General features: G+C 38.0%; 1 protein-coding gene across 1 annotated transcript in view; it reads left to right on the plus strand.

Annotated features, from left to right (window-relative positions):
* LOC103349690 (ankyrin repeat domain-containing protein 26) overlaps positions 1-21870 on the plus strand; it is a 43475-nt gene that overhangs the window by 16445 nt on the left and 5160 nt on the right. The window contains 4 exon segments of the mRNA XM_089334423.1: positions 5568-5738; positions 13500-13533; positions 13860-13989; positions 19672-19885. Of these exon segments, the coding sequence (XP_089190549.1) occupies positions 5568-5738; positions 13500-13533; positions 13860-13989; positions 19672-19885 (549 nt within the window).

A 21870-nucleotide genomic window follows, 5' to 3' on the forward strand; every position in this document is an offset into this window, starting at 1 on the left:
AAACTTCCAGGACTATATTGAATAGCAATAGTGATAATGGGAATCCCTGTCTGGTAGCAGATCTCAGTGGGAATGCTTCTAACTTTTCTCCATTCAATAGGATGCTGGCTGGGAGTTTGTCATAAATTGCCTTGATTGTATTGAAGAATGTTCCTTCTATACCCAATTTGCTTAGAGTTTTCATCATGAAAGGTTTTTTTTCCCAAATGTTTTCTCTGCATCTATTGAGATAATCATACGGTTTTTGTTCAGCAGTTTGTTAATGTGATTTATCACATTGATATTTGATTTGTGACTGTTGAACCATCCCTGCATACCAAGGATAAATCCCACCTAGTCTGGGTGGATGATCTTTTTGGTGTGTTGGCTTCAATTGGCTTGAATTTTGTTGAGGATTTTTGCATCTATGTTCATCAGGGAAATTGGTAATTCTCTTTCTCTGTTGCATCTTTTTCAGGTTTAGGAATTAAGATGATGTTGGCTACATAGAAAGAATTTGGGAGGATTCCCTCCTTTCAGTTGAGAATAATTGGAGTTAGTTCTTTAAACGTCTGATAAAATTCAGCAGTGAAGGCATCTGGTCTTGGGCTTTTCTTTGTGGGGATAGCCTCTGTTACTGATTCAATTTTCATCTTAGTTATGGGTCTGTTTAGGTTTTCTGTGTCTTCAAGGCTCAATTTAGGTAGGTTGTATGTGTCCAGGAATCTATCCATTTCTTCCAGGTTTTCCAGTTTGCTGGCATTCAGCTCTTTGTAAGTATTTCTGATGATTCTTTTTATTTCTGTGCTGTTTTTACATTTCCTTTTTCTCTCTAATTTTATTGATTTGGGTCTTTCTCCTTTTTTTGGTTAGCTAGGCAAATGATGTGTCAATTTTGTTTATTTAAAAAAACAACTCTTATGCTGATCTTTTGTATTTTTTTATTCAATTTTGTTGATTTCTTCTCTAATTTTAATTATTTCTTTTCTCCTACTAGTTTTGGGTTTGGTTTGCTGTTGTTTTTCTAGATCCTTGAGATGCTCTGATAGGTCATTTATTTGGTGCCTTTCCAATTTCTTGTTGTAGGCAACAATTGCTATAAACTTTCTTCTTAACACTGCTTTTTCTGTATGATATGCTGTGTTGTTGTTTTCATTTGTTTCCAGAAATTTTTGGATTTCTCCTGTGATCCTCTGTTCATTAAGGAGCATGTTGTTCAGTCTCCATATGTTTGCATATGTTCTAGAGATTCCTGAGTTTCTGATTTCCAGCTTCATTCCATTGTGGTCCAAAGAGATGCATGGTATGATTTCAATTTTTGTGAATTTGCTGAGACTTGCTTTATGGCCTTGTATGTGATCAGTCCTAGAGAATATTCCATGTACTGCTGACAAGAGTGTGCATTCTGCAACTGTAGGATGAAAAGTTCTGTAGATATCTATTAGGTCCAATTGGTCTATAGTGTCAATTAAATCTGTTTTCTTGCTGATTTTCTGTCTGGTTGGTCTGCCCACTGCTGAAAGTAGAGTATTGAAGTCCCTCATTGCTATTATATTGAGTCTATGTCTTCCTTTAGATCCCTTAACATTTCTTGTAAATAGCCAGGCCAGGTGCCCTGTAATTAGGTGCATATATGTTTATAATAGTTATATCTTCCTGTTGAATTCATCCCTTAATCATTATATAGTGCCCTTCTTTGTCTCTTTTGACAGATTCTGTGTTAAAGTATTTTGTCTCTTATTAGGATGACTACACCAGCTCTTTTTTGGTTTCAGTTGGCATGGAATATCTTTTCCATCCTTTCACTTTCAATCTGTGTGCATCTTTGTTGGTGAGATGTGTTTCTTGTAAGCAACTAATAGATGGGTTTTGTTTTTTAATCCATTCAGCCAGTCTCTGTCTTTTAACTGAAGAGTTGAAGCCATTTACATTCAAGGTGAATATTGATAAGTAATGACTTTGCCTTGCCATTTTTCCAAAAATATTCCTATTTTTTACTTTGAATTTCCTTTGAACTTTTACTGAGAGATTTTTTTCCTTTACCTTCTTTCATAGTGATAACCATGTTTCAGTGTTTCTGTGTGCAGCACATCCTTAAGCATCTTCTGTAGTGCTGGACAGGTGACAAATTCTTTCAATTTCTGTTTGTTATGGAAGGTCTTTATTTCACCTTCATTCATAAATGAGAGCTTTGCACAGTATAGTATTCTGGGTTGAATGTTTTTCTCTCTTAAGACTTGGAATATATCTCTAATTCTCTCCTAGCCTGTAGGGTTTCTAATGAGAAGTCTGCTGTGAGTCTAATTGGAAATCCTCTGAAAGTAATCTGGCATTTCTTTCATGCACGTTTTAGGATCTTTTTATGTTTTACTGTGGTGAGTTTGATTACAATGTGTTCTAGTGAAGATCTTTTCTGGTTATGTCTATTAGGAGTTCTATGTGCTTCCTCTACTTGGATATCCCTTTCTTTCTCCAAATTAGGGAAGTTTTCTGTTATTATTTCCGTAAAAAGGCCTTCTAGTTCTTTCTCTCTTTCCACACCTTCAGGAACTCCTAGAATCTGTATATTGGGTCATTTTATAGTATTCTGTAGATTCCAAACAGTTTTTTTCAGTTTTCTATTTTCCTTATCTTGTTTTTGGTTGACTGTATAATTTCCTGTGCTTTGTTTTCTAAGTCCCATATTCTTTCTTCTGCTTCACCGATTCTCTTACAGCTTTCACTGCATTTTTTATTTTTTCTATTGAATTCTTCATTTCATTTTGATTTCTCTTTAAGATCTCAATTTTATGGGTGAAATTTTCTTTCATGTCTTGAATGGTTTTCAGTAGTTCATGCATTTGCTTTTGATTACTTCTATGTAACCTTATGATCAATTTTTTGAATTCCATTTCTTACATTTTGTCCATCTCATCATCTTCACAATCTAATATTGAAGTGTTGTGTTCTTTGGGGTGTCATGTTGTTTTCCTTATTCTTGTTTCTTGGATTGTTGTGTTTGTTGTTAGGCATTTGTGGAGAAAGTCGTTGCTTGCTTGCTTGCTTGCTTGCTTTTTTTTTTTTTTTTTTTTTTTTTTTTTTTTTTTTTTTGCTGTGGTGGCTTTTAACTTTGTACTATGCCTTTGTGGATAAGTGGAGTGTCTGCTTTCAGTGAATATCTAGAAGCTTGTAGTGGGTGTGGCCAGGGACCTCTATTCAGTTCTCCAAGATGAAGGGTGTGTCTGAGGTGACACACCCTGGTTTAGTGTGATAAATCTCCTCTTGTTTTTAAGAAGGGAAATTTATTGAGCTCCTCTTAAAAGAGAACAGTGCCTGAGCACTAGCTCCAGTGTGTATAATATTCGTCTACTCTGCCCCAACGACCACACAAAGGATCTGTGCAGTCCTCACTGTTAAGTTCAGATTCACCAACAATGTCCCTCACCAGGTAACCATGGATCCCTGAGCATGTAGAATTTGCCACAGTGACTGCCCAAATTCCCAGCCACATGGTGAGTCCTCCCACACAGCCTCAGTTTTTTTTTTTCAGTCCCAGCACAGAAGCCTCCCACAGTCATGAGCTCCCAGCCCCCGGTTAGTTCTCCCCACCACCAGAGTCAGGAGTCCACTCAGCTGGTTGCAGACACGAGCTGGCACAGCTGTTACATATATCCAAAATGGTGCCCGCTCTATTGGCTTGTTACAGGTCACTGTTGTAAAGTGATCAGGGAGAGAGAAAGAGAGAAAAACGTGTCCCTCCTTTTTTTTTCCTCTTCTAGTTTAGCAGATACACTATCCCCATGGGGCTCCAAGCCAGGTCTCCTCCAGGCTCTTCCTGCAGCTTTAGCACCAGTGACTTGGGCTGCTGTGGTCTGGTCCCACCTCTCTTTCCAACGCTGATGTGTAGGTTATTGGCTGCTGGAGTCCTCTCCAGTGTCTTTGTAATTTAGTGAGATGTCTATACTTTCAATGAGTTCCAAGAGGTATGTGCTGGATGTGACCTGGGTGCTGTGTTCAGTAGTCCAGGGTGGAGGGGGTATCCATTGTAAGGCCCCATGGGGCTTTGTAGCTTTCCTTTGATTTTTGATTAGAGGAAGTCGTTCAATTCTATTGGTATGACCCACCCTTTTCCTCACAGTTGTGGGACGCCCCAGTTTTAGTCTCTGATGAGCTCAGGGTTCACCCTGCTTAAAGAACTGCACCTCTAATCTGTGGAGATTTTCTTGTGGTGAGGTTTTGCTCTATTATGAGATGCTGTGTTTCTGTGTGTTGCAGTGGAAATACAGAGTCCTGCCTACTGGAGCCCAGCTCACTTTTCAATGGTGGTGGAGGTGATAGGAGCACCAGTGCAGGGAGCCCCACTTACTATGTAGCCTGTCTCACTTCTCACTGGTGGATGGAGTGAGCTTGAGTTTTTTTTTTTTTTTTTTTTACTTTTTTTTTTTTTTTTGACAGGCAGAGTGGACAGTGAGAGAGAGAGACAGAGAGAAAGGTCTTCCTTTGCTGTTGGTTCACCCTCCAATGGCCGCCGCAGCTGGTGCACCGCGCTGATCCAATGGCAGGAGCCAGGTATTTATCCTGGTCTCCCATGGGGTGCAGGGCCCAAGCACTTGGGCCATCCTCCACTGCACTCCCTGGCCACAGCAGAGAGCTGGCCTGGAAGAGGGGCAACCGGGACAGAATTCGGTGCCCCAACCGGGACTAGAACCCGGTGTGCCGGCGCTGCAAGGCAGAGGATTAGCCTAGTGAGCCATGGCGCCGGCCTGGAGTGGGCTTGAGTTTTCAATATTCAGGACTTCTTGTTGTACAGCTTGTGTGGTGGGGAAGACATTCTGAAATGTTGTGGTCCTCGTTCTTGGGTAGGGGGTGAGGTGGCCCCCACAATTGATGGGCGTGTGCTAGGGAGGCAAAAGCAGCAATCCCCTGCTTATGCTTGAAAATGTGAACAAATGAAATGGCTTCTCCCAGCCATTTTTCAGTGATCACTGATTTGACGGGGCAAGACGGGGAGGGAGGTGGGCAGTGGGGTGCCTGACCTCTCTGTTTGTTCCTCTATACCTTCTCTTTTTTCCAGCATAGAACTTCAAAAGCAGTTTGCCAGTCTCTCTCTTCTGCTGCTATTTGCAGCTCAATGGACCCGCTATTTCCCATCTCACCTGGTCCGCTGAGGGCTGATACCAACCTCCCGGGTCTGGGCCTCCACTGCTTTCCTTTCTTACTTGCTCTTTCAATGTGAACCTGCCCAGTTTCTGTTGCTCTCCTGGGCTTCCCATCGAGAATTTCCCATGGCTGTATCTCCAGCGTGTATCTTCTCTCCTTTTTAACTATCTATTTTGCCCTGTGTGACTCAGATTGTCCTGTTGCTATACTGCTACCTTGGAACCTCTTCTCAAATGGTTTTATAGCAAATACATTTCTAGTCTGTTTTCCCACAAACTTTTTGAAATCCTCATTTACATTTTCTCATATACAGTTAATATATTCTAACTGGATTTTTAATTAATAAATAAATTAAGTTAGTAAAGAGTAGGATTTTTACTAAGCATTGCTGTTTTTTCCCTTTGCCAGTAGATTTAAAATAATTCATTGTTTTAAACTGGTTTTTGAAGGACTGGTCCTGTCTCCCATATTAAGGAAGTATGTGAAAATAAAGATGAAAAATGGACCTTTGAAGACTCTGGAATCACAACAGTATTGGAGAAGGCCAATTCACTAGGTAGTGGTCTACTGCAAGTGAATGAAGACAACAGTTTAAATGAAGTATATCAAGATGAAACAAGGTGAAATTTATAAAGTATTTCTCAACAAAGGAATGTTAGTGGTGATTACTTTTTTCTAAAAAAAAAAAAATAGTGTATTTTGCAGGCCAAAGCAAGAGAACATTGATCTTTACTAATGATCTTAAAAGGTTGATAAGATGAGGATAAGTAATCCTGACAAGAAGCAGTTTCAATACTTGGTTGTGATGGAAGGTAAATCTAGACAACATCAAGAATTTTTTTCTGAGAAAGGCAATACAGAAATCGGTGATCACTGAAAAAGAATGTAGAATTCAAAGAGCTTCTTTATTTCTTTTAATATGGAAGCATTTATATTGTGCTTGTATATTTCTGGAAATGATCTAGGACATATTCAATTAGATTTTGTTTGCATTTCTAAGTATGTAAAAGCTTGATAAATGCAGTCTTAAAGATTTATAGTAAAGAATTGTTTCTAGAACTTCTATTCCTGTTCAGCTTTATGGTGAGAGGTGGTTCATTCATAATCAGTTCAAGCATTGAATTTTCTTTCATTTAATTTTTTGGAGGAGGCATAGATACATAAAGAGATAGAGATACAGACAGGAAAATATAAAGAGCGAGGAAGCATCTTTCCTGGTTGGCTCCCTGACTGCCTGCTATACCCAGGGCTGGGTTGTGAAAAAGGGTATTTAATCCAAGTCTTTTTTAAAAAAAAATTTATTTACTTATTTGAAAGTCAGAGATACACAGAGAGAGGAGAGGCAGAGAGAGAGAGGTCTTCCATCCAATGGTTCACTCCCCAATTGGCCGCAACAGCCAGAGCTGCGCTGATCTGAAACCAGGAGCCAGGAGCTTCTTCCGGGTCTCCCACGCAGGTGCACGGGTCCAAGGTTGGGCCATCTTCTACTGCTTTCCCAGGACACAGCAGAGAGCTGGATAGGAAGTGGAGCAGCCAGGACTCGAACCGGCACCCATATGGGATGCCGGTGCTTCAGGCCAGAGCGTTAACCCGCTGCACCACAGTGCCTGCCCCTAATCCAGGTCTTCTGTGTGGGTGCCAGGAGCCCAATTACTTGAACCATTTCTGCTGCCTCCCAGAGTCTGTTTTAGCAGGAACCTGGAGGCAGGAGCCATAACCAGGAATAAAATTCAGGCACTCCAATGGGGGATGTGGACATCTTAACTACCAGGATAAACATCTGCTCTGGAAATGGATATTATAATGTAATTTAACATAACAATGAATTAAAAGTTAATCATAGATTTTGTAGATTTGTGAAATGATAAATGGAAACACTTAAGCTATGCTGGATAGGATTTCATCATTCCTCAATTATTCTACGTATTAGTGTTGTTTATTGGTATCATCATGAAAAATATCTATGACTTTTCAATGTTCTCTAAAATAATTCATCTTCTGAGAGAAAGGAGAGGATTTTGTTTGTAAATGATAGAAGAGTAAACCAATTGACAGTCTATCACAGATGGTAACTTTTGGATTATAAAGTTCTAAGGAATAAAAACTACATTCCCCTGTACAAACCATGTTGACATCTCTTATGTGCTCAACAATTATTTGTTGAGTGCAAGGATAAACAGTTTAACAAATTGTTAAATACCTATTGATGAATTTCTTTAGAAAAATACATTTTAGTTTATCTAATGTAGATTTTGAAATGTGCCTGGATATAAGTCTTATAATTTTGAAAGATATTTTCAAAATTCACACCTATAAGTTATAGCCTTAAATAGAATAATAATATTGATTCTTCTGCTATCCTATCTTTTAAAAACTCTTGGAAGTAAATACTACTTTTATATTGCATTTTAAAACCTGGCTAGGAACTAGAATTACCGGAGTTTAATTCAGGGTTTGCTGCTGAGTAACTGTATGGGTTTAGGCAAGTCACATGGACTTCTTGTACTTAATAACTTCTCCTATAATATTCCTAATATGTTACCTACCTTACACATTGTGAGGGTTAAAATGAGCTTAATACATGTGCAATTCTTAGAATTACACTTAATAATTGCATGAAGTTCTGAGTAAGCTATCTAATATCATCATTACAAAAGGGTTTTTGAAGATGGCAGAATAGTGAGGGCGCGCACCGATAGTCCGGGAAAAGATAGTTTAATAAAAGTGGAGTTACTGTAGCCTCAGGAAAAGGATCAGGAAAAAAGGAAACTCTTCCGGATCTAGTGGATGTGACTCGGAGGACCTACGGGGAGAGCAAGGTCGCCCACCGTGTGGAAGCCGAGCCGCGGGAGCTGTGGGAGCCGCGGGTGCCAACCCAAATCAATAAAATCAGAGATGAAAAAGGAAAGGTAACAACAACACAACAGAAATAAAAAGCACCATCAGAAATTACTACAAGGACCTGTATGCCGGCAAACAGGGAAACCTATCAGAAATGGACAGATTCCTGGACACATGCAACCTACCTAAATTGAACCAGGAAGACATAGAAAACCTAAACAGACCCATAACTGAGACAGAAATTGAAACAGTAATAAAGGCCCTCCAAACAAAGAAAAGCCCAGGACCAGATGGATTCACTGCTGAATTCTACCATACATTTAAAGAAGAACTAACTACAATTCTTCTCAAACTATTCAGAACAAGAGGAAAAGAGGGAATCACACCAAAAGATCACAGGAAGTTCAAAACATATATTAGAAAATATCTTTGGCAAATGGCAGGGCAAAGTTACTACTTATGAGTAGTCACATTGAATGTTAATGGCCTGAAGAGGGAATCTTCCCAAATTCTTTCTATGAAGCCAGCATCACCTTAATTCCTAAGCCGGAAAAAGATACAGCATTGAAAGAGAATTACAGACCAATATCGCTGATGAACATAGATGCAAAAATCCTCAATAAAATTCTGGCCAATAGAATGCAACAACACATCAGAAAGATCATCCACCCAGACCAAGTGGGATTAATCCCTGGTATGTAGGGCTGGTTCAATGTGCATAAAACAATCAATGTGATACACCACATTAACAGACTGCAGAAGAAAAACCATATGATTATCTCAATAGACGCCAAGAAGGCATTTGATAAAATACAACACCCTTTCATGATGAAAACTCTAAGCAAACTGGGTATGGAAGGAACATTCCTCAATACAATCAAAGCAATTTATGAAAAAACCACAGCCAGCATCCTATTGAATGGGAAAAGTTGGAAGCATTTCCACTGAGATCTGGTACCAGACAAGGATGCCCACTCTCACCACTGCAATTCAATATAGTTCTGGAAGTTCTAGCCAGAGCTATTAGGCAAGAAAAAGAAATTAAAAGGATACAAATTGGGAAGGAAGAACTCAAACTACCCCTCTTTGCAGATGATATGATTCTTTATTAGGGGACCCAAAGAACTCTACTAAGAGACTATTGGAACTCATAGAAGAGTTTGGCAAAATAGCTGGATATAAAATCAACAGCCTTTGTATACACAGGCAATGCCATGGTTGAGAAAGAACTTCTAAGATCAATCCCATTCACAATAGCCACAAAACAATCAAATACCTTGGAATAAACTTAACCAAGGACGTTCAAGATCTCTACGATGAAAACTACAAAACCTTAAAGAAAGAAATAGAAGAGAATACCAAAAAATGGAAAAATATTCCATGCTCATGGATTGGAAGAATTAATATCTTCAAAATGTCCATTCTCCCAAAAGCAATTTATACATTCAATGCAATACCAATCAAGATACCGAAGACCTTCTTCTCAGATCTAGAAAAAATGATGCTGAAATTCATATGGAGACACAGGAGACCTTGAATAGCTAAAGCAATCTTGTACAACAAAAACAAAGCTGGAGGCATCACAATACCAGATTTCAGGACATATTACAGAGCAGTTATAATTAAAACAGCATGACTGGTACAGAAACAGATGGATAAACCAATGGAACAGAATAGAAACACCAGAAATCAATCCAAACATCTATAGCCAACTCATATTTGATCAAGGATCCAAAACCAATCCCTGGAGTAAGGACAGTCTATTCAATAAATGGTGCTGGGAAAATTGGATTTCCACGTGCATAACCATGAAGCAAGACCCCTACCTTTCACCTTACACAAAAATTCACTCAACATGGATTAAAGACTTAAATCTATGACCCGACACCATCAGATTATTAGAGAACATTGGAGAAACCCTGCAAGATATAGGTACCGGCAAAGACTTCTTGGAAAAGACCCCGGAAGCACCGGCAGTCAAAACCAAAATTAACATTTGGGATTGCATCAAATTGAGAAGTTTCTGTACTGCAAAAGAAACAGTCAGGAAAGTGAAGAGGCAACTGACAGAATGGGAAAAAATATTTGCAAACTATGCAACAGATAAAGGGTTAATAACCAGAATCTACAAAGAGATCAAGAAACTGCACAACATCAAAACAAACAACCCACTTAAGAGATGGGCCAAGGACCTCAATAGACATTTTTCAAAAGAGGAAATCCAAATGGCCAACAGACACATGAAAAAAGGTTCAAGATCACTAGCCATCAGGGAAATGCAAATCAAAACCACAATGAGATTCACCTTACCCTGGTTCAAATGGCTCACATTCAGAAATCCACCAACAATAGATGCTGGCGAGGATGTGGGGAAAAAGGGACACTAACCCACTGTTGGTGAGAATGCAAACTGGTTGAACCACTATGGAAGTCAGTCTGGAGATTCCTCAGAAACCTGAATATAACCCTACCATTCAACCCAGCCATCCCACTCCTTGGAATTTACCCAAAGGAAATTAAATTGGCAAACAAACAAGCTGTTTGCACATTAATGTTTATTGCAGCTCAATCCACAATAGCTAAGACCTGGAACCAACCCAAATGCCCATCAACAGTAGAATGGATAAAGAAATTATGGGACATGTACTCTATAGAATACTATACACTATACAGCAGTCAAAAACAATGAAACCCGGTCATTTGCAACAAGATGGAGGAATTTGGAAAACATCATGCTGAGTGAATTAAGCCAGTCCCAAAGGGACAAATATCATATGTTCTCCCTGATCGGCGACAACTAACTGAGCACCAAAGGGGAAACTTGTTGAAGTGAAATGGACATTATGAGAAACAGTGACTTGATCAGCTCTTGTCCTGACTGTTGATGTACAATGTAATACTTTTTCCATTTTAGTAATTTTTTTTGTTCTAGTACTATTGGTTGAACTCTGTAATTAACACACAATTATTCTTAGGTGTTTAAATTTTAACTGAAAATTGATCCCTGTTAGGAATTTGGAAAACATTATGCTGAGTGAAATAAGCCAGTCCCAAAGGGACAAATATCATATGTTCTCCCTGATCGGTGACAACTAACTGAGCACCAAAAAGGAAACCTGGTGAAGTGAAATGAACACTATGAGAAACGGTAACTTGATCAGCCCTTGCCCTGACTGTTGATGAACAACTTAATACATTATCCCTCTTAGTATTTTTTTGTTTGTTCTACTTAATACAAAAGTATTAAAAACCAAAAGGTTGAATACTGTAATCAATACACAGTTATTCTTAAGTGTTGAAACTTAGCTGAAAAGTGATCACTGTTAAATATAAGAGTGGGAATAAGAGAGGGAAGAGATGTGCAATTCGGGGCATGCTCAAGCTGACTTACCTCAAACAGTAGGGTTAGAAACATACCAGGGGATTCCAATTCAATCCCATCAAGGTGGCATGCACCAATGCCATCTCACTAGTCCCAGTGATCAATTTCTATTCACAGTTGATCACAATGATAGGACTAAGAGCCAAAGGGAGCACATAAACAAGACTAGTGTCTGCAAATACTAGCTGATAGAATAAAAAAGGGAGAGAACGATCCAACATGGGAAGCGAGATACACAGCAGACCCATAGAATGGCAGATGTCCTAAACAGCACTCTGGCCTCAGAATCAGCCCTTAAGACATGCGGATCTGGCTGAAAAGCCCATGAGAGTATTTCAGGCATGGAAAGGCAAAACACTCTGGAAAAAAAAAAACACACACACACACCCTAAATGAAAGATCTCCGTGAGTGAGATCCCAGTGGAAAGAACAGGTCATCAAAGAAGGAGGTACCTTTCTCTGAAGGGAGGAGAGAACTTCCACTTTGACTACGACCTTGTCTAAATAAGATTGGAGTTGGCAAACTCAAAAGGCGTCCATAGCCTTGGCAGCTCATGACAAGAGCCTAGGGTGATTACTGATGCCATAAACAAGAGTGTCAATTTGTTAAGTCAACAACAGGAGTCACTGTGCACTTACTCCTCATGGAGGATCTCTGTCCTTAATGTGCTGTACATTGAGATTTAATGCTATAACGAGTACTCAAACAATATTTTTCACTTTATGTTTCTATGTGGGTGCAAACTGTTGAAATCTTTACCTAATGTATACTAAACTGATCTTCTGTATATATAGAAAATTGAAAATGAATCTTGATATGAATGGAAGGGGAGAGAGAGCAGGAAAGGGGAGGTTTGCGGGTGGGAGGGAAGTCATCGGGGTGGGGGGAGCCAATGTAGTCCATAAGCTGTACTTTGGAAATCTATATTCATTAAATAAAAGTTAAAAAAAAAGTGGGTGAAAGAGAACTGAAAAATAGAAGCTTTATTTAAGCCTGTTCGATCAAGGTTGAGGGAGTTGGTGTTTGCTGAATTGTGTTTTAGCACAATCCAGGCAGGTGACATTGATACCAGATCTGAATTCTATAAGCACAGTCTGTTTTCTGGATGGTGAGTTTGTACACTGAAACAGTATTTTTCACTTTGTGTTTCTATGTGGGTGCAAACTGTTGAAATCTTTACTTAATATATGCTAAACTGATCTTCTGTATATAAAGAGAATTAAAAATGAATCTTGATGTGAATGGAAGGGGGGAGGGAGAGGGAAAGGGGAGGGTTGCGGGCGGAAATTTATATTCATTAAATAAAAGTTTAAAAAAAAGGGTTCTCTCAGAAAGACTGCAAATAGGATTTTGTGGCTATGAAATCTTGCTTTTATTGAAGTGATAATGACAGTAAAACCTGGTTTATTTCCATCAAATAATGCAAATAGTAGTGAGTTTTGTGATACAGTGTGTTAGGTTGCTGCTGGTCATGGGCACATGCCATATTGGAGTGCCTATTTGAGTCCTGGGTACTTCAGTTCTAATTCAGCTCCCTGCTAATGTGCCTGGAAAGTGGCCCAAGTTGGCTCAAGTACTTAAGTCAGTGTCTCCCATGTGGGAGACCTGAATAAATTTTCTGGCTTCTGGCTGAAGCCTGGCACAGCCCATTTTGGACATGAACAAATAAATGTAGATATATTCTCTCTCTCTCATTCTCTCATGCACGCTCTCTCTCTCTCTCTCTCTCTCTCTGTCTCTCTGTCTCTTTCCCTTTCCAATAAATAAATAAATGTTTAAAAATACAAATAATATGTTTTTGTTTAATTTTCACTGTCAGAAAGTTGAACTAAGTTGAATTATTTGCTATAATACTATTGATAGTATATTTTCTTCTTTCATATCACTCTTAATGTTAATTAATCTATATTGTAGAATAGTACTATGTGAAAGATAATAAATGAAGCTATATAAAATATAATAGTTTATATATTCCTTATATTTTTTGTACATAATATTTTGAAAGGAATTATTTTTTTTAGGCCTGCAAAGAAAACGACTCAGGGATAGAATAGTACTATGTAAAAGATAATAAATGAAGCTATATAAAATGTAATAGTTTATATATTCCTTATATTTTTTGTACGTAGTATTTTGAAAGGAATTATTTCTTTTTAGGCCTGCAAAGAAAACGACTCAGGGAATTGAACAGGTATTACACAAAATAATCAAATGTATTATTGTGCTGAAAAAATATATTATAAAAGACAAAGTGATATATTACAAAAACCTGAATTTCAAAATATGCTGTAAAAGTTAAATTGAAAAAAAGAGAAATTTTGTAAGAATATTTACTTTGCAATTGTAATTAAGAGGCAGTAACCTTTGGTAATAATATACTTTTGATAAAAACTCAGTCTTTTTGAAAAGTATTTGTGGTTTTTCTCATGTAGTACATGGATAATTACTACATCTATAAACTTAAGTAATGGTGTAAGTATTTAGGGACATTTTGAAATAGTGTTATTTATCTTATAGGGACAATGCCAGATAAATTCTACAGATGACGAAATAACTCAGTCATGGCAAATAGCCTCAGAGGATTATGAGTGGCCTCACCCTAAGAATACTCTGTTGCTAATTGAAAAACTTCAAATGGACTGTAAAGGTAAGACTCTTGCATAAACATAAGATCTTTTATGTGTACTATAGTAATATCCGCATACATTGCTTAGCGCTGCACATACAGCACTGATGTACTATAGTGGTGTTCATCTCAGAAATAAACTGTTTATTAAAATTGAATGAAATCTGTTAGATACTCTAAACTCAGAGCAAAAAAAATTGAAAATTCATATAGTAGCTTTCTTAGTGAGGATGGTACCCCCAGCATTTTTTGTTGATTTTCCCTCTATGCTTTTAGCCATGGTCAGATTACTGTCGTCTCCCACCTGGAATAACACAATAACCTTAGAAATGTTTGCCCTGCTTCCCTGCTCCTCTCCCAAAATATTGGTCATGCCTGCAGCCATAATTCAGTTTATCCCTGGTATTCAGGGATGGTTCAGTGATCCCAAATCAATCAGTGTGATACACCACATTAACAGACTGCAGAAGAAAAACCATATGATTATCTCAATAGATGCAGAGAAAGCATTTAACAAAATACAACACCCTTTCATGATGAAAACTCTAAGCAAACTGGGTATGGAAGGAACATTCCTCAATACAATCAAAGCAATTTATGAAAAAACCACAGCCAGCATCCTATTGAATGGGGAAAAGTTGGAAGCATTTCCACTGAGATCTGGTACCAGACAGGGATGCCCACTCTCACCACTGCAATTCAATATAGTTCTGGAAGTTTTAGCCAGAACCATTAGGCAAGAAAAAAAAATTAAAGGAATACAGATTGGGAAGGAAGAAGTCAAACTATCCCTCTTTGCAGATGATATGATTCTTTATTAGGGGACCCAAAGAACTCTACTAAGAGACTATTGGAACTCATAGAAGAGTTTGGCAAAGTAGCAGGATATAAAATCAATGCACAAAAATCAACAGCCTTTGTATGCACAGGCAATACCATGGCTGAGGAAGAACTTCTAAGATCAATCCCATTCACAATAGCCACAAAACAATCAAATACCTTGGAATAAACTTAACCAAGGACGTTAAAGATCTCTGCGATGAGAATTACAAAATCTTAAAGAAAGAAATAGAAGAGAATACCAAAAAATGGAAAAATATTCCATGCTCATGGATTAGAAAATCAATATCATAAAAATGTCCATTCTTCTGAAAGCAATTTATAGATTCAATGTGATACCAATCAACATACCAAAGACATTCTTCTCAGATCTAGAAAAAGTGATGCTGAAATTCATATGGAGACACAGGAGACCTCGAATAGCTAAAGCAATCTTGTACAACAAAAACAAAGCCAGAGGCACCACAATACCAAATTTCAGGACATATTACAGAGCAGTTATAATTAAAACAGCATGACTGGTACAGAAACAGATGGATAAACCAATGGAACAGAATAGAAACACCAGAAACCAATCCACACATATACAGCCAACGTATATTTGATCAAGGATCTAAAACCAATCCCTGGAGTAAGGACAGTGTATTCAATAAATGGTGCTGGGAAAACTGGATTTCCACGTGCATAACCATGAAGCAAGACCCCTACCTTTCACCTTACACAAAAATCCACTCAAAATAGATTAAAGACCTAAATCTATGACCTGACACCATCAAATTATTAGAGAACATTGGAGAAACCCTGCAAGATATTGGCACAGGCAAAGACTTCTTGGAAAAGACCCCGGAAGCACCGGCAGTCAAAACCAAAATTAACATTTGGGATTGCATCAAATTGAGAAGTTTCTGTACTGCAAAAGAAACAGTCAGGAAAGTGAAGAGGCAACTGACAGAATGGGAAAAAATATTTGCAAACTATGCAACAGATAAAGGGTTAATAACCAGAATCTACAAAGAGATCAAGAAACTGCACAACATCAAAACAAACAACCCACTTAAGAGATGGGCCAAGGACCTCAATAGACATTTTTCAAAAGAGGAAATCCAAATGGCCAACAGACACATGAAAAAAGGTTCAGGATCACTAGCCATCAGGGAAATGCAAATCAAAACCACAATGAGATTCACCTCACCCTGGTTCAAATGGCTCACATTCAGAAATCCACCAACAATAGATGCTGGCGAGGATGTGGGGAAAAAGGGACACTAACCCACTGTTGGTGGGAATGCAAACTGGTAAAGCCACCATGGAAGTCAGTCTGGAGATTCCTCAGAAACCTGAATATAACCAGCCATCCCACTCCTTGGAATTTACCCAAAGGAAATTAAATTGCAAATAAAAGAGCCAGATTTTTATCTGCACCTCAATGTTTATTGCAGCTCAATTCACAATAGCTAAGACATGGAATCAACCTAAATGCCCATCAACAGTAGAATGGATAAAGAAATTATGGGATATGTACTCTACAGACTACTACACATCAGTAAAAAAAAAAAATGAAATCCAGTCATTTGCAACCAAATGGAGGAATCTGGAACACATCATGCTGAGTGAAATAAGACAGTCCCAAAGGGACAAATATCATATGTTCTCCCTGATTGGTGACAACTGATGGAGCACCAAAAAGGAAACCTGTTGAAGTGAAATGGACACTATGAGAAACAGTGACTTGATTGCCCTTGTCCTGACTGTTGATGAACAACTTAATACTTTATCCCTTTTAGTATTTTTTTGTTCTACTTAATACTATTGGTTGAACTCTTTAATTAACACACATTTATTCTTAGGTATTGAAATTTAACTGAAAAGTGTTTTCTGTTGAATATAAGAGTGAGAATAAGAGAGGGAGGAGATGTACAGTTCGGCACATATTCAATCATACTTGCCCCAAATGGTAGAGTTAGAAATGTGCCAGGGAATTCCAATTCAATCCCATCAAGGTGGTATGTACCAATGCCATCTCACTAGTCCAAGTGATCAATTTCAGTTCACAATTGATCATAATGATTGGACTAAGAGTCAAAGGGATCACATAAACAAGACTAGTGTCTGCAAATACTAACTGATAGAATAAAAAAGGAAGAGAATGATCCAACATGGGAAGTGGGATACACAGCAGACTCATAGAATGGCAGATGTCCTAAACAGCACATGGCCTCAAAATCAGCCCTTAAGGCATTCAGATCTGGCTGAAGAGCCCATGAGAGTATTTTAGGTATGGAAAGCCAAGACACTCTAGCAAAAAAAAAAAAAAAAAAAAAAAAACAAAAAACAACAACAACAAAAAACAACTAAATGAAAGATCTCTGCAAGTGAGATCCCAGTGGAAAGAACGGGGCCATCAAAGAAGGAGGTACCTTTCTCTGAAGGGAGGAGAGAACTTCCACTTTGACTACGACCTTGTCCAAATAAGATTGGAGTTGGCGAACTCAAAAGACGTCCATAGCCTTGGCAACTCATGACAAGAGCCTAGGGAGATTACTGATGCCATAAACAGGAGTGTCAATTTGTTAAGTCAACAACAGGAGTCACTGTGCACTTATTCCTCATGTAGGATCTCTGTCCTTAATGTGTTGTACATTGTGAATTAATGCTATAACTAGTACTGAAACAGTATTTTATACTTTGTGTTTCTATGTGGGTGCAAACTGTTGAAATCTTTACTTAATATATACTAAACTGATCTTCTGTATATAAAGAGAATTAAAAATGAATCTTGATGTGAATGGAAGGGGAGAGGGAGCGGGAGATGGGAGGGTTGTGGGTAGGAGGGAAGTTATGAAGGGGGGGGAAGCCATTGTAATCATTGTAATCCATAAGCTGTACTTTGGAAATTTGTATTTATTAAATAAAATTTTAAAATATAATAATTATATCCACTCAAAAAATCAGATCTGGTGATGTTATCACTTTCTTTGAACTCAGGTATCACTTGTCATTTCAGTAAAGTTAAGAATCTTAATCCTTTAGCCTTAATACTATACTATTTTATATGCCTCTTTCTATGGGCCAGCCACTGTCTTACATGTATATTGCTGAAATAGAGGTTTTCCCTGCTTATCTTTACTTAGGTATAATTTCTGTATAAGAGACACCACATTTATACAGTGCCCAAATTTGTATGTTTTAAGTTGTGTATACACATGCAAAACCATCACTGTATCAAGATATTTAACATACCTCATCACCCACGAAAGTGTCCTTATGCCCATTTTGTATTCTTTACTCAAGAAAATACCAATATTTTCTTTAAAAAAGATTTTATTTCTTTGACAGGTAGGGTTACAGACAGAGAGAGGTCTTCCATCCACTGGTTCACTCCCCAAATGGCCCCAATGGCTGGAGCTGAGCCAGGAGCTTCTTCTGGGTCTCCCATGTGGGTGCAGGGGCCAAAGCTCATGGGCTATCTTCTGTTTTTTTCAGGCCATAGAAGAGAGCTGGATTGGAAGAAGAGAAGCCAGGACATGAACTGGCACCCATATGGGATACTGATGCTACAGATAGCAGTTCTACCTGTTAGGCCATAGCACTGGACCCATATTCTTTCATTTAATATGTGTTATTTGTATTTGTTTCCATCCAGTATCATGACAATAAATATTGTAATTTCTGCTTATATTTCTGTAACTTGGTTTTAATAAAAATCTTCCATGCCTCTACTTATCTTCTTGAGCTTTGTTTTATAATACAGTTGAGTTCCTTATAAACAATTAGTTTCTTTTCAGTCTTGCTTTTATACTTTGATATGTGGATCAGAACCATGTTCAGCCTAGAGCTAGTTTCCCACTCCTGAGACAAAGTCATTCTCATTACTTTATTAATTGTCCCATGACTTAGAAATTTATCTGTTTTACTGATGGGAATGGATGCTTTTCGTGGAATTCCATGTGTACCAGGAAGAATTTCCTCTAACCTTTTCATATATTTTCCCATTATCTTTTTTTTTTTTTTTTTGACAGGCAGAGTTAGACAGTGAGAGAGAGAGACAGAGAGAAAGGTCTCTGATAGACATGCAATATTCATGGCTCTGCTAAACACCTGAATGGGGTCTCTGCAGATCTCTAACATTCTTTCTCAGTACTATCCTTTCCTTTTGGTATACCGTGATATCCAACTGCCTTGGTGTCTCAAGACTCTCAGTTTAATGATGTCAACTCAGGAAGTCTGGTGGACTCTACCTTCCTTTCCTCTGCCTGTGTGATGGCCTGGAATCTCTTCATGCATGGAGCTGGGACATTTCTGAGATGTGCTTCATTTGTTCTCTGTCCTTCAGGGATCATTTTCTTTATTGTCTGATGACTGTTATCTTGAAAATTTCTATTTAATGTTCTTTGTTGTTTTTTGTTGTTTTGTGTAGGAGGGCAAACCATTTTGACCAGAAACAAACTGCAGCTGAGCTCCAGCATTTGCGGTAGACTGACTGGACTGTTTTCTTCTTCCTTTGCTTAGATGCTCTATTCTCATTTTTCATTTCTCAGGGTAGCCATGTCTTCCTCAGCGAACTCTCTTCTCTGGGCCTAGTGCAGATCAAATTGTATAATGTGACTAAAGAATTATATTTCCTACAACATTTATCTGAATGTGGAGTTGTAGTTTTATTTTTTTTCTTCTCCACTAGACTTTAACTAAATAAGAACAGGTATCTTATCTATTTTATCTGAAGAGCCCAACATAATATCTTACATTACAGACATGCAATACAGATTTTGTTAAGTACATGAATGAGTGAATGTGAAATTGAATTAAAGTTTATGTGCAAAAATCTTATAATTTATTTCTATCTTCCTTTCTCCCTTACACTAGATTCTGTCAGCCTATTGAAAATCCAAGATGCTGTACTTTCATATGAAAGAGTAATAGAATTTAAAAAAAGTCACTGTAGACTGCTGATAGGAAAAATTAGGTATATGGAAAATAAGGTCAGTAGACTACAAAAACAACTCTCAGAAATAACAGAAGAGAAAACACAGTTGAAGCGCCAAACAGTAGAAAGGGAACAAGAATGCTGCAGTTTGAGGTATGACATCGTTCTTTTAAGGAAATATTAAAACTGTATAGTTTAAAACTTTTATTAATTTGATATAGAGTGTGAGAGATCCCATTGGCTGGTAAACTCATATCACTATGTTCCTAAATCTGTATACATGAAATACATGAAATTTGTGTGTCTTAAATAAAATTTTTAAGAAAAAAAAGAAAAGAAAAATTGCCTGCAAAGGCCTGGGGCAAGAAAAAGGCCAGTGCCAGTAGCTAGGACTTTCATCTGGGTGGCAAGAACCCCAGTTACTCAAGTCATAACCATTGTCTTCCAGAATCTGCATTGACAGGAAGCTGGAGTCAGAAATCAGAGCCAGCAACTGGACCCAGATAACTGCAGTATGGCACACAAGCGTCTTAACTGCTATGTAAAATGCTCAGCCCTGAACTATTTACTTTGTACTGAAGGTGCATGGGAGGATTCAAGTTGCTGTCACACTGTCAGAGATTTTTACAAGGGAAAACTTTTTTAGTCTTGTGGGATGAGAAATTCTTGGAAAGAACATATATCAAATTCATAAGTGATAACTAAATACTTATTTTTCAAACCATAATTTTAATGGCTACATAGGTGTCCACAGTATGGAAATTTCATTATTTTTTAACAAATTTAATTTTCAGTACTTCCATTTTACAGTATATGATAATTCCCCCAAGGAACATATTTTATATAAATCTTCTCTTATATTTCTAATTATCTTGGGTAAATTCTTCTGTATATGTGTTTGTCAGACAGAAACCTTTGAAAAAATTCTTTAATGTTCCTAAATTGTTCTCAAGAAAGTTTATACCCATTTACAGTTCCAACAACAGAGTTTCAAATGACCATTTTCTAAACCCATAATACTTTTTGAAGTCATTGTTTTATTCTTTTTTTGAAGATTTATTTATTTATTTATTTGAAAGGCAGAGAGTTACAGAGAGGCAGAGGCAGAGAGAGAGAGAGAGGTCTTCTAGCGGCTGGTTCACTCCCCAGGTGGCCTCAATTGCCAGAGCTGTGTTGATCTGAAGCCAGGAGCTTCTTCCAGGTCTCCTACGTGGGCGCAGGGGCCCAAGAGTTGGGCTATCTTCTGTTGCTTTCCCAGGCCATAGCAGAGACCTGGATTGGAAGTAGAGCAGCTGGGACTCGAACCAGCTCCCATTAGGGATGCCAGCACTGCAGGTGGCAGCTTTACCCACTATGCCCAGCGCCCGCCCCTGTTTTATTCTTAATTTGAATAAAAAGCAAAATGAAATATTTTCATACACAGATAAAATTCATTCAAAGTTCTATTTTAAAAGCCTTGCTAATCTTCCTTAATCAACATTAGGTACTATCTTAATCCATTTTAAAACTGTTCATAAAATTCATAATAGTCAACAAGATAATAAAATAAGTATTACCAAAAAAGCAATATAAAATGTGTATGTGTATGGTAACAGATATTTTCTCTTTTTTTAAAGATTTATTTTATTTATTTGAAAGACAGAGTTACAGAGAGAAGTAGAGACAGAGAGAGAGGTCTTCCATCCGCTGGTTCACTCCCCAGATGGCTGCAACGGCCAGGGTTGAGCCCATCCGAAGCCAGGAGCCCGGAGCTTCTTCCGGGTCTCCTACGCGGGTGCAGGGGCCCAAGGACTTGAGCCATCTTCTACTGCTTTCCCAGGCCATAGCAGAGAGCTGGATCAGAAGAGGAGCAGCCAAGACTAGAACCGGCGCCTATCTGGGATGCTGGCGCTTCAGGCCAGGGCATTAACCTGCTGTGCCACAGCACCGGTCCCTGGATATTTTCTTTAGTTATGGGTTATAGTACTCTGCAGATATATGTTGTGTGAAAGACATTGGATGGTTCTGTCTTATTTTGTGAATAATTTTCAAGGATACTTGAAATATTTCATGAGAATGAGATCTTATTTCTAATGAATATATAACATTCAAAATATTAATATTAGTCAACTCTAAATTATCTATCTTAATTAGGCAGT

The sequence above is a fragment of the Oryctolagus cuniculus genome, chromosome 5 (assembly GCF_051225735.1).
Source record: "Oryctolagus cuniculus isolate XC-2025 breed Fujian yellow rabbit chromosome 5, ASM5122573v1, whole genome shotgun sequence".
In the NCBI taxonomy this organism is placed as follows: domain Eukaryota; kingdom Metazoa; phylum Chordata; class Mammalia; order Lagomorpha; family Leporidae; genus Oryctolagus; species Oryctolagus cuniculus.